The sequence below is a fragment of the Loxodonta africana genome, chromosome 15, assembly GCF_030014295.1.
Source record: "Loxodonta africana isolate mLoxAfr1 chromosome 15, mLoxAfr1.hap2, whole genome shotgun sequence".
Taxonomy (NCBI): Eukaryota; Metazoa; Chordata; class Mammalia; order Proboscidea; family Elephantidae; genus Loxodonta; species Loxodonta africana.
The window spans coordinates 16,546,939-16,561,303 of record NC_087356.1 but is presented as its reverse complement, the minus strand read 5'-3'; the positions used below and the strand labels follow the sequence as shown (position 1 = coordinate 16,561,303).

General features: G+C 43.0%; 1 protein-coding gene across 1 annotated transcript; it reads right to left on the bottom strand.

Moving 5' to 3' along the window:
* Nucleotides 1-2,141: 2,141 nt before the first annotated feature.
* On the bottom strand, nt 2,142-6,798 carry LOC111751540 (uncharacterized). Its single transcript, XM_023552522.2, has one exon. It carries the CDS (start codon nt 6,771-6,773, stop codon nt 2,142-2,144), a length of 4,632 nt encoding a protein of 1,543 aa, XP_023408290.2. The 5' UTR covers nt 6,774-6,798.
* Nucleotides 6,799-14,365: the final 7,567 nt, after the last annotated feature.

Here is a 14,365-nt window from a genome sequence, read left to right as displayed (position 1 = left end):
CATGGATAGGGAAAGAGAATAATTCACCAACCAAGTTCTTACTAAATGCCCTTCCAAAGCTTAAATTAGAAAACATCTTCCTGTAAGTGAATGTTCAAACTGGAAAATAAGGGAGATTACAACATGCATCAAGGAATCCTCTCCACCATGAATAGAGATTTTTAAAGAAAATTGCTAGGTTGCAAAAACGGCAAACATCAAGAAGTTTTCAAAAGCAGAAGTGAATTTGTTGCAGGGAGTCTGTATCCTCAGAAAAGAGAATGTGCTGGCCAGTGGAAATAGTGACATCAGTTCCTTAAAATCAAGCTGCTATGGTGTATTCAGGAAAACTTGGTGGCCTCGTGGTTAAGAGCTACAGCTGCTAACCAAACGGTTGGTGGTTCAAATCCACCAGGTGCTCCTTGGACTCTACGGGGCAGTTCTGCTCTGTCCTATAGGGTTGCTACAAGTCAGAATCAACTCAACTTCAATGGGTTTGTTTTTTGGGGGTTTATGGTGTATCCATGTAATGGATTGTGTAGCCACCCAAGCTAGGTTTTCAAAGATTACTTAATGACCTGGGGATATGTGTATTAAAACTGTTACAAGATACGATCTCAATTGTGTGTGTGTGTGTGCGTGTGTGGAAAAAGCTTGTAAAAGTAATAGCCTGAGATACCAACAATAAGTATTTTAAGGCAATGCGATTATCAGTGATTTTTATTTCCTTCCTTATTCTTTTATACAATATTCAAATACTCTAGACCGAAAATGCATTATCTTAGTAACTAAAAAAAAAAAGTATATGGAATAATGTAACTTCTCAGGCGATGGTAGAAAATACTTCTGTGCTTTTAAGGAAAGTAGCAGCAAGATAAGATAACGTTGCTTTCATGCCGTTAACAGCAGTGACACTGTCCGCAGGTCCCTGACAGGGTGCAGAAGCGGTGGTGGAGGCTGCTATTAATAACAGTGAAAGACAGAAACTGTGTAACAGTTTATTTTCCTCACAATACCAGTTTTTAAAAGAAGGTCTTCTTGGAATTCTGCACTTAAAAGCACCGAGTTTAAAATGACAATTTACTCACTCCACATGGTCACATCAGTACAGTCCTCTGAAATTAATGCGGGCTCTTCCTTTTTTTTTTTTTTTCTTCCTTTGGTTTGTTTTGTTCCAGATCCAGCCGGTTCCCAGGGCACAGGCCCTAGTAAACTAGGACACAGAGTTTTCAGGCTTCTGGACCCCATACGTCCTAAGACAGTCCCCATGATCTGCAATTGCCAGCTGGACAGCCTGTAGGGATCTAGGCCGTCACCCTGGGTATCACTGCGGGGCTACTGATGGTGGGCGTTGAACATTCCTTTTGTGTTTGCATCACAGGTTTCTGACTTGGAGTATTTTGTAGGGCGACACACTTGCCCACAGCCACATCCAGAGTGCTGAACGAGGCCACGGTGACAGCAAGCTGTACCTGAGCCAGACAAAGACCAAGGGCAGGCCAGACATGTCTGTGCCTGCTAATGACTGTGCACAGGTAAAATATATGTCCTCAGAGACCAGCGCTGGCCCTCAAATGCAAGAGGCTGAGAATCACCCTAAAGAACGAGTTTCTCCAAAGAAGTGACAAGACAGACACACAGAAATCAAAGTTCAGCACCAAAACATTATAAATGCTAAAAAAAAAAAACCAAAAAAACCCTGCTTTGTAACAAGACGGAAGTGAATGCTCAGATACTTTTCCATTGAAGCTGCTTGCAAAATAAAAGAATGCTTATAAAGTAAGAGAACCACACGGGAAACAACCAAACCTCAGATCGTTTGGTACAGTCCTCAGCCTACGTATTATTTTACAAGTCTGCAAAGAAGAAACTTCACTGTTCACTTAAGAAAACATTCCAGAGCTTAACAACACTTGTAGGCAAGAAGTCAGCCTCCACACCTCCACACCTCTCTTGTCATGTGGCCACGGTAAAAAATTCTTTCAAGGTTCAGTTAAAGTAAAAGTGAAAGGAAAAAAAAACAATTAAAACATACATCTTTGAAAAGAGAAGGTTGAAGACATGATGACTTGGAGGCAGGAAAAAAATCTCATAGTGTATAAATGAGAAGCAGATATTGAAAGATTTAGAAATGCTTGTTATTCAGAAACCGGTGGTGTGTCTTATTTTGGAAATTCCAATGTATCATTGGCTTTGATAATTCTTGAGCCAAAGGATAATTCAAAGGATTTTTGGTCACTGAAGCTTTGTGCTCTGTACTTTGCAAAGTGTGCCAACCTTCTCTGTTGTTTGTGTTCTGATTTATCTATTTTGTTCCGAATGTCTTTCGCTTCCCCAGGACTGTGTGGAAGCCCCTCCTTAACAGAGATTGGTGGTGTCTGGCACCCCTCAGAGTCAGAAGCTTTCATTGGCTCATGGTAAGGTTTTCTCAGCTCCTCAGGAGAGGATGCTTTGTTCTTGCTTGTGTTGGGTTGGCTTTCCTTTGGCTTGTGGTGTGTGTCATGTTCCTTCTTCCAGCCATCACTGGGTGCTGGTCTTTGGTATTTTCTGCTTTTGCCAGCAGTAGGTTTTACTTCTGCTGTACTGTTTAGGGGCTGCTCCAAGTCATGAGGTGCCATCTTGCTTACCATGGCCTGTGTTCCTCCTTGAGCAGCAAGGCTTCCTGGCTTCTCTGGACTCCTTGTTGGTGCTGATTGCTCCTTTTCAAGTTGAGCTCCACTGTTTTGAGTTGAGTTATTTAGATGCTTCACCAACTTCCCTGGTAAATGTTCTTGACGTTTCTCAGTGCTCTGGCTGGAATTCTTCACTTCAGGAGCCACCTTTTCATTTTCTGCCAAATCATTCGATGACAGTGTTTGAGGCTTTTTAGCAGTATGCAACATAGCCTTCTGAACCAAAGATGGTGTTTTCTTTTTTCCAGAATCATTGGGCTGTTGAGTCTGGGGTAATCCCACATTACTTGAGGTATTTTTCTTTTGTTCGTGGTGATTTTCTTGACTCCCTAAGTTACCTAGCATCTGTAGACTTTCCTCAGCTTTATTGCCTAGATTCTTTTCCTCTGGGACATCAGCCTTGTGCTTTGACAATATGCTCGTTGAAGGTAACAGGCGTGTTTGAAGACTAGGATACTTCTGCTCCAGGGATGCTCTGTTCACACACTTTACTCCTACTTCTGTTGATGGCATCGTGGGAAACTGATGGAAGCTCTCAGTGCCAAGCCAAGGCTGTTTTTCTGTCACAGTGTCCACTTTATCCTTTACCTGTTGATTCAAAGATGGCAATTGCTGTTTGCCAAAAGTGTGGCAGGGAAACCCTGCTGCCCTATTTTCCTGTGGCGTGGAATAATTTGAAGTTAGAATCTGGCACTTCAGGTTATTACCCAAAGGCTTTCCTTCCATAGCTATATTATTTTTGCTTTCTACTGCTGCATTATTTTTGCTTTCTGTCAATTCATTTGAAACACATGATAGGGGCTTGTCAAACACAAGGTGGGTATTAGCAGCTTCAGTCAGGTGAGTTGTCAGATACTCTGGTGTTGAAGATGGGCACAGCTCTGTGTCACTGAGAATACTCCTTTCTGCTGCTCTACTATTTTTGTGTTTTGAGGGTCCACTTGGTGCCAAGAAATGGTGTTTGTTGGGTTCACGAGGGAGATCCTCTCCTACAAAACTATTTCCTTTAGTGACAAAATGTCTTGTTGATGGTATTCTGTATTCTTCCTGGTGAAAAGTATTCAACGCCTCTCCCATATTATTTTCAGGGATTACGGTGTTACCTGGAGATGGAATTGCATGACTCTTGATGCTTCCCATAGCTCTCATTTCCTCAGAGGCTTTTATACTCGGTTTGGATAGTTCATTTAATGAGGATGGCTTATTCCTCGTTAAATGGTTGGAGTTTCCTTCAGCAATCTTTAGGGGCTGAGCAAACTCTGTTAATGGTGGCCTTTTGTATTCTTCTTGCTCACACAGGATGCTCTTGTCCATCATGGTAAAACTCTCAGACTTTATACAATCCTTGGATGGTGCTGCTAGCAATGTTGAGACACCCACTGAGTTTCTCTCACTGGAAGAGGGCAGTTGCTGACATGCTGCTTGCAATGTTGAGACACCCATTGAGTTTCTCTCACTGGAAGAGGGCAGTTGCTGACATGCTGCTTGCAATGTTGAGACACCCATTGAGTTTCTCTCACTGGAAGAGGGCAATTGCTGACGTGCTGTTTGCAATGTTGAGACACCCATTGAGTTTCTCTCACTGGAAGAGGGCAATTGCTGACGTGCTGTTTGCAATGTTGAGACACCCATTGAGTTTCTCTCACTGGAAGAGGGCAATTGCTGACGTGCTGTTTGCAATGTTGAGACACCCGTTGAGTTTCTCTCACTGGAAGAGGGCAATTGCTGACGTGCTGTTAGCAATGTTGAGACACCCGTTGAGTTTCTCTCACTGGAAGAGGGCAATTGCTGACGTGCTGTTAGCAATGTTGAGACACCCATTGAGTTTCTCTCACTGGAAGAGGGCAATTGCTGACGTGCTGTTTGCAATGTTGAGACACCCATTGAGTTTCTCTCACTGGAAGAGGGCAATTGCTGACATGCTGCTTGCAATGTTGAGACACCCATTGAGTTTCTCTCACTGGAAGAGGGCAATTGCTGACATGCTGCTAGCAATGTTGAGACAGCCATTGAGTTTCTCTCACTGGAAGAAGGCAATTGCTGACTGCCAGAGGTGGAGCAGATATTTCCTCTTAGACTATTTTTCGATGTTGTGGAATAATTTGATGAAGTACGATTGTTATATGTTGGCATTTCAGTTGATTCTGGCAATTGGTGCTTCTCATAACTGAGCTCAGAAATATCCTCTCTTGAAATATCTTTATGATCCTTGAAAGTATTTGATTTTCCAAGGCTGTGTTTTTCCTTTTCACCAGTGGAATTTTTTTGAGGTTTTGGTGTGAGAACTGTCTCTGGGATATTACGATCAAAACTAGCAGCACCTCTCAACGGAATAGGCTTTAGAGCTGCCTGTGACCCTTGCTGTGAAGAAGTATCAAGTTCCGCTGGCATCCCAGAAAGTTTGCTTGGTTTCACTGTGGCTTGGTTATACCTTTTATTTTCAGTCATAATGGGAAATAATGTCTGAGCGGTCTCAATCACATTCTCTCCTCCAAAAATGTGAGTACATTTGTCTTCACTACTGGATGAATTTTGTAGAGTGACAGGAGGGGTTGGCATTTCGTAAACAACTGGAAGTTTGACAGTTATTTGTGGAGGCTCAATGGCAGACTGTGTTCGCCAAGCAGCCTGGACGGCTGGAGTGTTAAGTGGTGGGATATGTTCTGGTACTTTCTGTTCTGGGAAGTACTTTTGGATGGCAAAGAAGGGATCTCTTTCTGAGCTTGGTGTGCTTTCTATTTCATCCTCTGAACTGCAGACAGCCATGGTCATTTGGGGAATTTCCCCTGCTCCCTCACTTGGGGGCCCATGTGACTGGGTTGCTCTTGCTTCTTTGAAATGGGGAAAATCTACACGTGAGCCAGCCTCCTGTACGCCCTCTGCGGCGCTCTCTCTCCTCAGTCCCATGGTTTTATGACATCCAGCTAATCCTGCGCTTCTTTGGCTGGCTGGGTTGAGTGGCGATAACACTGGAACCTGGTTTAGAAGGGCTTTGCTTTCACAGAAAGCAGAATAGGAGTCTAGCATGGACAGACAATCAGGCCCAGCACTGGGGAAAGACATTTTCAGAGCAGCCTGGTCCTCCTGATGAGCTGTCACCTTGGGCGTCAAGGACTGTGTAGCTTTCAGTGGTCCTTTGTTTTCTCCACCGAGTTGCCCCTTTCCTAGTACTTTATTCCCATCGGGCTCAATTGCCCCTGCATTGGAGGGCAGGCTTGTTTCTCTTCCTGGCATACTTCGAGATTTGGAGTGACTGATTTTAGTGCAGTGTGACAACCAGCACCTGGGGCTGCAGACAATGGTGGCGATGCTGAAGGCCTGCACAGGCTCTGCCGTGCAGGCCAGATAGCGGACCAGGGGCGTTTTGATGCAGGTGCTGGCCATGGTTGCTGTGTGGAGCACCTGGATTTCAGGCCTGTGCATTTTTTTCCTTTGCAGGTTCTTTTTCTTCCGTTCCTCTTTACGGAGCAGCAGCACACTGGCCTCTGAGCAGAGAGAACTACTTTGCTCAAATTTTTCTCTCAGTTTGGACAGGACTGAGTTCTTCTTGCGGACTATCTTTGGCAAGATGGCCCTGGAGGCCTTAGGCCTCCCAGCAGGAGGCTTCTCTCGAGCTTCTTTCTCCTTAGCTTCCTTCTCCTCAGCGGCCAAGAACATCTTTAAAATGTTTTTCACAGTGCTTTTCCCAGTGGGGTGGCTCCACCTGGGTTTCTCGCCGGAGAATGGCTTCTTTTCTTCCTCTGGGCTGCTGACTTTCTCTGTGGTCTTTTCAAGAAGCTTGTTGATGGTCGTGTTCACAAAGCTTCTGCTGGGCCCTTGCTTGTCCTTGAATATCAGCCTCCCTACCTCCCGGGTTTTCTTGATGTAGGGCTCCCGGTTGGTGTTCATGAACTTGGACTGCAGAAGCTGAAACTTTGTGGGCCGCTTGTAGGGTTCTTGGGGCTCGGGCCTGCGGTTCACCTGGTTCTCCTTGCCTCCTGCTCCTTTGGCTGGCGGAGGCCCCTGAGGCCCATCTACATGGTCTGTGATATAGAGCAGCAGGCTACTAAGGATGGCACAGACGGCTGGGTCAAAGACCATTCTGCTGATCTTCTTTTTCAGGGCTAGTGCCTCGATGGGCATCTTATCACTGCAAATCTGGCTCCTTTGAGGTCTGTAAGAAAAAAAAAGTCATATATTTTGTCGTCATTTTTTCTAAATGACCTCACAGAACAAATCCTATGGAGCAATCCCACTTTTAAAATACCCCAAAAGACCATTGTAGTCTGATAGGAAGAACATAGGATGGGAAGTCAGAAGACCTGGATTCTAGTCTAGCTCTGCCATTAACTCTGGGATGTCAGAAAAGGTCCATAGCCTCGCTGGGTCACAGTTCCTTTTTTGTTAAATAGCAAGGATTTCTGACCCACGTTTCTTAAAAGGTTCTTGGAACTCTCACATTAAATAGCATTGAGAAAGCACTTGGAAAAACTAGAACTACTTTGCATATAGCCAAAAAGTAGTTGCTATTGAATCAACTGTGACTCATGACAACCTCATGGGTATCAGAGTATAAATGTGCTCTGTAGGGTTTTTAATGGCTGATTTTTCAGAAGCAGATCACCAGGCCCTTCTTCCCAGGCACTTTTGGGTAGATTTGAACCACTAACCTCTCAGTTAGAAACCGAGTGCTTAACTATTTGTGCCACTGAGAGATCACTTTGCATATGTAAAGTATTAAAAAAAATTTTAGTAGACCTATTTTGCTTTTATAAATACAAAAAAAGTAAGTATAAAGATTATATTCTCTGTATGATTCTGTGGCTATCTCTGAGTATGAAAAAAAATAAATTAACATTGTAGTCATATTCTAACTTAGTCCTGAAGGCGGGAGATCCCTAGAGCAGAAAAGAGATTTGAAAGTGATCAATAATATAACCTGGGTAGGGTAGGGAGGAGGGGACCTCAGTTGGCTTGGTGAGGAGGAATGACTTTCCCATCAGGCTTACCAGGGGCAGGGACTAGTTACTGAGCATGGGGTGGCGGTTCCCCTAGCAGCAGGAGGGAGTAGGTATTGTTACACGGTGGAGGAGAAGAGGGTCAGGAGAATATTTGGTTTGTACCTGCCAGGATGGGCTTCCTGTGAATCCCTTTAAAAGTGCCTCCCCTAGTCTTAAACACTAGCAAGCAGCTATCTAAGATGCATCAATTGGTCTCAGCCCACCTGGAGCAAAGAAGAATGAAGAACACCAAAGACACAAGGTAATTAAGAGCCCGAGAGACAGAAAGGGCCACATAAATCAGAGACTACATCAGCCTGAGACCAGAAGAACTAGATGGTGCTCAGCTACAACTGATGACTGCCCTGACAGGGAACACAACAGAGAACCCCTGAGGGAGCAGGAGAACAGTGGGATGCAGACCTCAAATTCTCGTAAAAAGACTAGACTTCATGGTCTGACTGAGACTACAAGGACCCCAGAGGTCATGGTCCCCAGACCTTCCGTTAGCCCAAGGCAGGAACCATTACCAAAGCCAACTCTTCAGACAGGGATTGGACTGGACTATAGGATAGAAAATGATACTGGTGAGGATTGAGCTTCTTGGGTCAAGTAAACACATGAGACTATGTGGGCAGCTCCTGTCTGGAGGGGAGATGAGAAGGCAGAGGAGGACAGAAGCTGGCTGAATGGACACAGAATTAGAGGGTAGAGTGAGAAGGAGTGTGCTGTCTTGTTAGGGGGAGAACAACTATATATAGCATATATATATAGCATATATATATATAGCAAGGTGTATATAGATTTTTATATGAGAGACTGGTTTGATTTGTAAAACTTTCACTTAAAGCACAATAAAAATTTAAAAAAGAAAAAAAAAATGCCTCCCCTAGAATGAAGAAAACTAAAGATACAAGGGAAAGATTAGTCCAAAGGACTTATGGACCACATCTACCACAGCCTCCACCAGACTGAGTCCAGTACAACTAGATGATGCCCAGCTACCACCACTGACTGCTCTGACAGGGATCACAATAGAGAGTCCCTGCCAGAGCTGGAGAAAGGAGAAAAATGTAGAACAAAATTCTAACTCAAAAAGAAAGACCAGACTTGCTGACCTGATGGAGACTGGAGAAACCCTGAGAGTATGCCCCCCCCCGACACATTTTTAGCTCAGTAATGAAGTCACTTCTGAGGTTCACCCTTCAGCCACAGATTGGACAGGCCCATGAAACAAAACGAGACTAAAGGGGCACACCAGCCCAGGGGCAAGGACTAGAAGGCAGGAGGGAACAGGAAAGCTGGTAATAGGGCACCCAAGGTTGAAAAGGGAGAGTGTTGACATGTTGTAAGTTTGTTAACCAATGTCACAAAACAATATGTGTACTAACTGTTTAATGAGAAACTAGTTTGTTCTGTAAACCTTCATCTAAAGTACAAAAAAAAATCATAATAATGTTGACACTACGTTTAATTTAAAAAAAAAAAAAAGTGCTTTCCCCAGTGGAGCCCTCAGCCCCATTGAGTGAGACATCTATTAGCAACACTACCACAAATTCCTTCACAATGGCCCAGCTTTTGAAGAGACTGTGACCCTGTAAGTTCGTGGCTTGAGGAATTGTGTCTTTTTTAGCTGATGGTGTTTTCTCAGCCCATGATCCACACTAAGCTCTGCCCCTAAGTAACCTCGCATGAGGGGACGAGATCTGCTGACTACATGTTAAAGCTGGAGGTTTCACGCTCTCAGTGGGTAGAGGGTGGAACCCCTTCTGACCTTTCTAGGTGGCAATGTTGTAAAGACACATCAGAATTTTTAACCCAGCCGTTACACTGTTTAGTTATTTATCCTAAGGAGATTATCAGAAATGTAGAACAAAATTTAAGGATTATAAGAAAAGTCCTTGTAAGGAAAGTCCAAGTGCTACCTGTAATATTAAAAAATTGGAAACATCCTATATGTCTGGCAATGAGGGGCTGGTTAAACAATGGTCTATCCATATTTATGGGAAAAAATCTACTGGCACAGGAAAATGCTCATGGTACAACGTTAACTTAAGAAAGCCAACTATAAAGCTGTCTGTAGACTTTGACCCAATTATGTTTTTAACAGGCTAAACAAACACAGGCTGAAAACAGACTGGAAGGAAATATACTAATATATTTTCTTTTTTTGTGTGTGTATTTGTCTTAAAAAAAAGTTTAATTTTAGAAGCCACACATAAATATTCTTTTTAAAAAGGTTTTACCAAGTACTTGCGTTTTTGTATGGGGAGGGGGAAATAATAGCTACCCTCCCTGCTTGCCTTACCTCCCACATGCAGGGGATGATTAATCACATTGCAACCTGATCCACCCCTCCCCCACCTTGGGGGAGTCAGTATGATCAATCCAATACCTAGGAACTGATCCCAATGAGGAGAAATACTCCTTTCAAGGAGCAAGAGGACTGCAAATTTAACATAGGACTTCTGCTTTCCTCAGGTTCCCTGAGATAATTCACCTTGATCCAGTGAATTCATTCAGAAAGTGGTTGTTTTAGTTATATAGAGTAGTGGTTCTCAAACTTGAATAGGCATCAGAAAACCCATTGGAGGTAGGCGGAGGCCTCGTTAAGCCCAGGTTGCTGGGTCCTACCTTCAGAGTTTTGGATTCAGGAGATCTGGGATGGGGCCTGAGAACTTGCATTTCTAACAAATTCCCAGGCGATGTTGCTACTGCTGGTGGTCCAGGGACAATTCGTGAACCACTGACAGATCAAGAGCTTTCCAAACCTCAGACAACTGTGGATTTGGAGAGCCAATGTGGTGAATTAGGTACTTAAAAACCAAAGCCTGAGCTCACTACAAAGGCCTAAAGTGATGTGAGTTAACAATGGCCCGTGCTGGAATGATGATTTTATAAAAACAAATGACAACTAAATCCAAGGGAGCAACTGAATCATGTTCAGCACCAAGAATATTGAGAAATTTACTTCATTACGCTAAGTAATAATGACCTGAACGGACTCTAATTCCCACAGCAGGAGGGAGCTTGGGTTATGCATCTCATGGCTCATAAACCGATCTTTGGTCCCACCCCCAGACAGTTGGGCCCAGGGACCCCCATACTCAATCTATTGGACCACTGAGTGGGCAAAATCTACCCTTGATTAACATGGCAGGGATTAAACAGAAGAGAAAGCAGATCTAAATGTTATTGGGAACAGCCAGGTATTAGGCTGCCTTTGGTATATGATATTCTATTTGTGAAGGTTGGTGGTTTAAGAAACCGCAGCATATGTGGCACCTGGATTATTGCCAAATCAAGAAACATATTCCAGGTTCTGTTTTAACTGGGAATTAAACATGATTCCACACAAGGCTGGTGTTATGGACTGAATTGTGTCCCCAGAAAATATGTGTTGTAAATCCTAACCTCTATGCCTGTGGTTATAATCCCATCTGGGAATGAATTGCCTTTGTTACGTTAACGAGGCAGGATTAGTATAGGGTGCATCTTGAATCAGTCTCTTACTAGATACAAAAGGAGCAGATTAAGCAAGCAGAGATGGGGGAAGAGAGGTGCCAAGCCATAGGAAGATCACCTAGAGCAGAAGCTCAGAAGAGACAAGGACCTTCCTCCAGAGCTGACAGAGAGAAAAAGCCTCTCCCTAAAGCCAGCATCCTGAATTCGGACTTCTAGCCTCCTAAACTATGAGAAAATACTTTTCTGTTTGTTAAAGGCACCCACTTGTGGTGTTTCTGTTATAGCAGCACTAGATGACTAAGACAGCTGGTATATGGATATATTCTCTCTATATTATTATCAGGTAATAACCCTCACTCAGGACCATACCGAGTGAAGAAAGACCTTTTTTGCCTGAGGAGGCTTAACTTGCCAGGACATCGACAACAAAGCTAATGTTGAGGGATTTCAGGGACCTCTCTCCAAAACCCTTGCTACTTCTTTCCTAACATTTCTAGGGCAGCCTTTAAAAAAGTGTGGCAATTGAGCACTGTCCTCTTTTAAGAACTATCTCTTTTTTGTTGTTCTTGAGAATATACATAGCAGAACATATACCAAGTCAACAGTTTCTAGAGGCACAATTCAGTGACATTGATTACATTCTTCAAGTTCAGCAACATTCCCACCCTCCTTTTCTGAATCGTCTCTCCCCCATTAACATAAACTCACTGCCCCCTAAGCTTCCTATCTAATTTTTTGAGTTTCTATTGTCCATTTGATCCCATATACCCGTTGCCATCGAGTTGATTCCGACTGATAGAGACCCTTTAGGACAGAGTAGAACTGCCCCATAAGGTTTCCAAGGAGTGGCTGGTGGATTCAAACTGCTGACCTTTTTGTTAATAGCTGAGCTCTTAACAACTGTGTCACCAGGGCCCATATAGTTGTTGTTGTAACAACTATATTCTCAACAACAACAAAAAAATTTTTTTAAGTGTGGCAAAAGTACAGTCTGAGGGGGACTATAAAAATATGAAGGATTACCCATCTGGGTTGAGTGCTTGGTATCACTGATTTTAGATTTTTCCCATTTTTAACAACTCTGAAATAAGGGTGAGTAGTATAATCTATGGCATCTTAGCATCATGGGATAGTTTAATTGCCATTATGTTTTTATTTCCCAGAGGTATATAAAATATGGGGCACCTTGTAACGATGGCAACTTATGTTCAATGAAATCCAGCCATCGTGGTCAATGGCTAACATTACTGGGTACTTTTTAAGTGCCTGATAGTACACTGTGTGTTTTATGTTAATTTATCTTATTTAGTCAACACAACTCTTTAAAGTTGGGATTGTTATTATCCCCTCATTCTACATTTGAGAAAACGGAAACTTCGAGGGGTTAAGTAACTTGTTCAAGGTCGCATGGCTAATTAAGGGGCAGAACTGGGGTGGGAACTTGAGTCTGAACTGCTCAATTTTATCCATCCCATGGCTTCAATTACCATCTACACACTGAGAATGCCCAGATTTAAACCTCCAGTCAGAACACGTTAGTGACTCACAGGCACACCAAATACAGTGCATTCAAATGGAGTCATGGTCTTCCCCCCACCCCCCAAATCGTTCCTTCTAGGGTTTTCCCTACCTCAGTAAATGACATCTGCAGCCACCCATCTGCTCCTTCAGAAACATAAGTGTCTTACTTGGTCCCTTCCTTTCCTTCACCCCTTAAACTTAATCACCGAGCCCTGCCAATTCTACGGCCTTATTATTTCCGGAGTCCATTTCTATTGCCACTGCTGCCATCCTATTCTAAGCCACCAACACTATAAAAATATCCTACTTATTTTTTCTTCTTCAGTCTTGCCCTGCTGTATTTGTGCTTTGCCCTACATTTACTAGGCTGATCTTTTAAAAAATGAAAATCGGATCATGTTACTCTCCTGCTTGAGAGACGTCAGTGGCTACCCATTGCTTTTAGAATAGAGGCCAAAATCTACCATAGCGAGTGAGAATCATTTTGCACCAAAATCCTCTTCATTTATTACACTTTAGCAACACTGGCCTTCTTTTGTTTCACAATAAGAAAAAGAGCTTGACGAATACCCCAAGCCCTTCCTGCCTTAGAGCTTTTCCTTTGCTCCTCTTTCTTTCTATTCATCATTCCCTCGTTTTCCTTGAAGAAGTCATCCTCCTTATTTAGGTCTCAGGGTAGATGTCACTGCTTAAAGAAATTCTTCCCTAACCACCCCACCCCCCACCAGCTTTAGATTAGATTCTGGGTCCTCTGTACTTTTTTTTTTGCAGCACTTCTCACAGCCATACTTTATTATTCTATTTAATATACATTTCCTGCACTATATGAGAGTCTTCATATAGCATTGCCTACACTTAGCTCAGTGCCTGCCACATAGTTGGTGCTCAATAAATGTTGGTTGAATAAATGAGTAAATCTATGACTCCAAAGCCTATGCCCTTAAACAATATACCAAACCACCTCCTGAGTTATTATTTATTTTTATTAATGTGTGATCCTCACATTGTTACGTGCCTGAGACCACATGCAAATGGTAAAAAGATACTGCAGTAAAGATGAGTGAATTCAGTTAGCATTTACTACCAGGTTAACAGCTAAGTGCCAAACAGATCATTAATATCTTAATATCCAAGTTAGAAACCTAAGGGATCTTAGCGACTGTCTAGTGAAGGGCCTCATTTTCCAGGCAGGAAACTGAAATCAGCCTTGCCTGGTCCAAGATGAGAACAAGGGTCAAGTTGATCTTTCCCTCAGAGAGCTTCTTAACCTGCCCAGTCATACTGCTTCGTCACTGAGCTGGAGTCATTTGCTCGTTTGGTTATTTCAATCATCCTGATGACTTTACAGGTTGAGTCATTAAGATGACGGAAATAACCACACTGACAATATGTTTTGCAGACATTTTGATGGTCTTAATGAGAGGATAAGAGGATAAGCCAATCACGAACTCCATCTGCCATTTAATGCTTTCCTTGCTGATGGGTTTCTGAGCTCTCCAGTCTAAATAGAAAAATGACAAAACGAGGTTGGTATTAAGTTCCAGTTAACCTCCTATTTTTACATCGGGATTTGGAAGAAGTGAAGATTAAATGAAGTTCAAGACATTTACAAACGTCTTCATTTTCTCTAGACCTAAGGACAACTCAGGAGTGGTAATATTACCTTGTGCAGCCTCCAAAGCATGGTTTTCAAAGCTGAATGTTTGTTTTGGGTAGGATGGTGGCACCCCTTCACAGCAATGGTGGTTA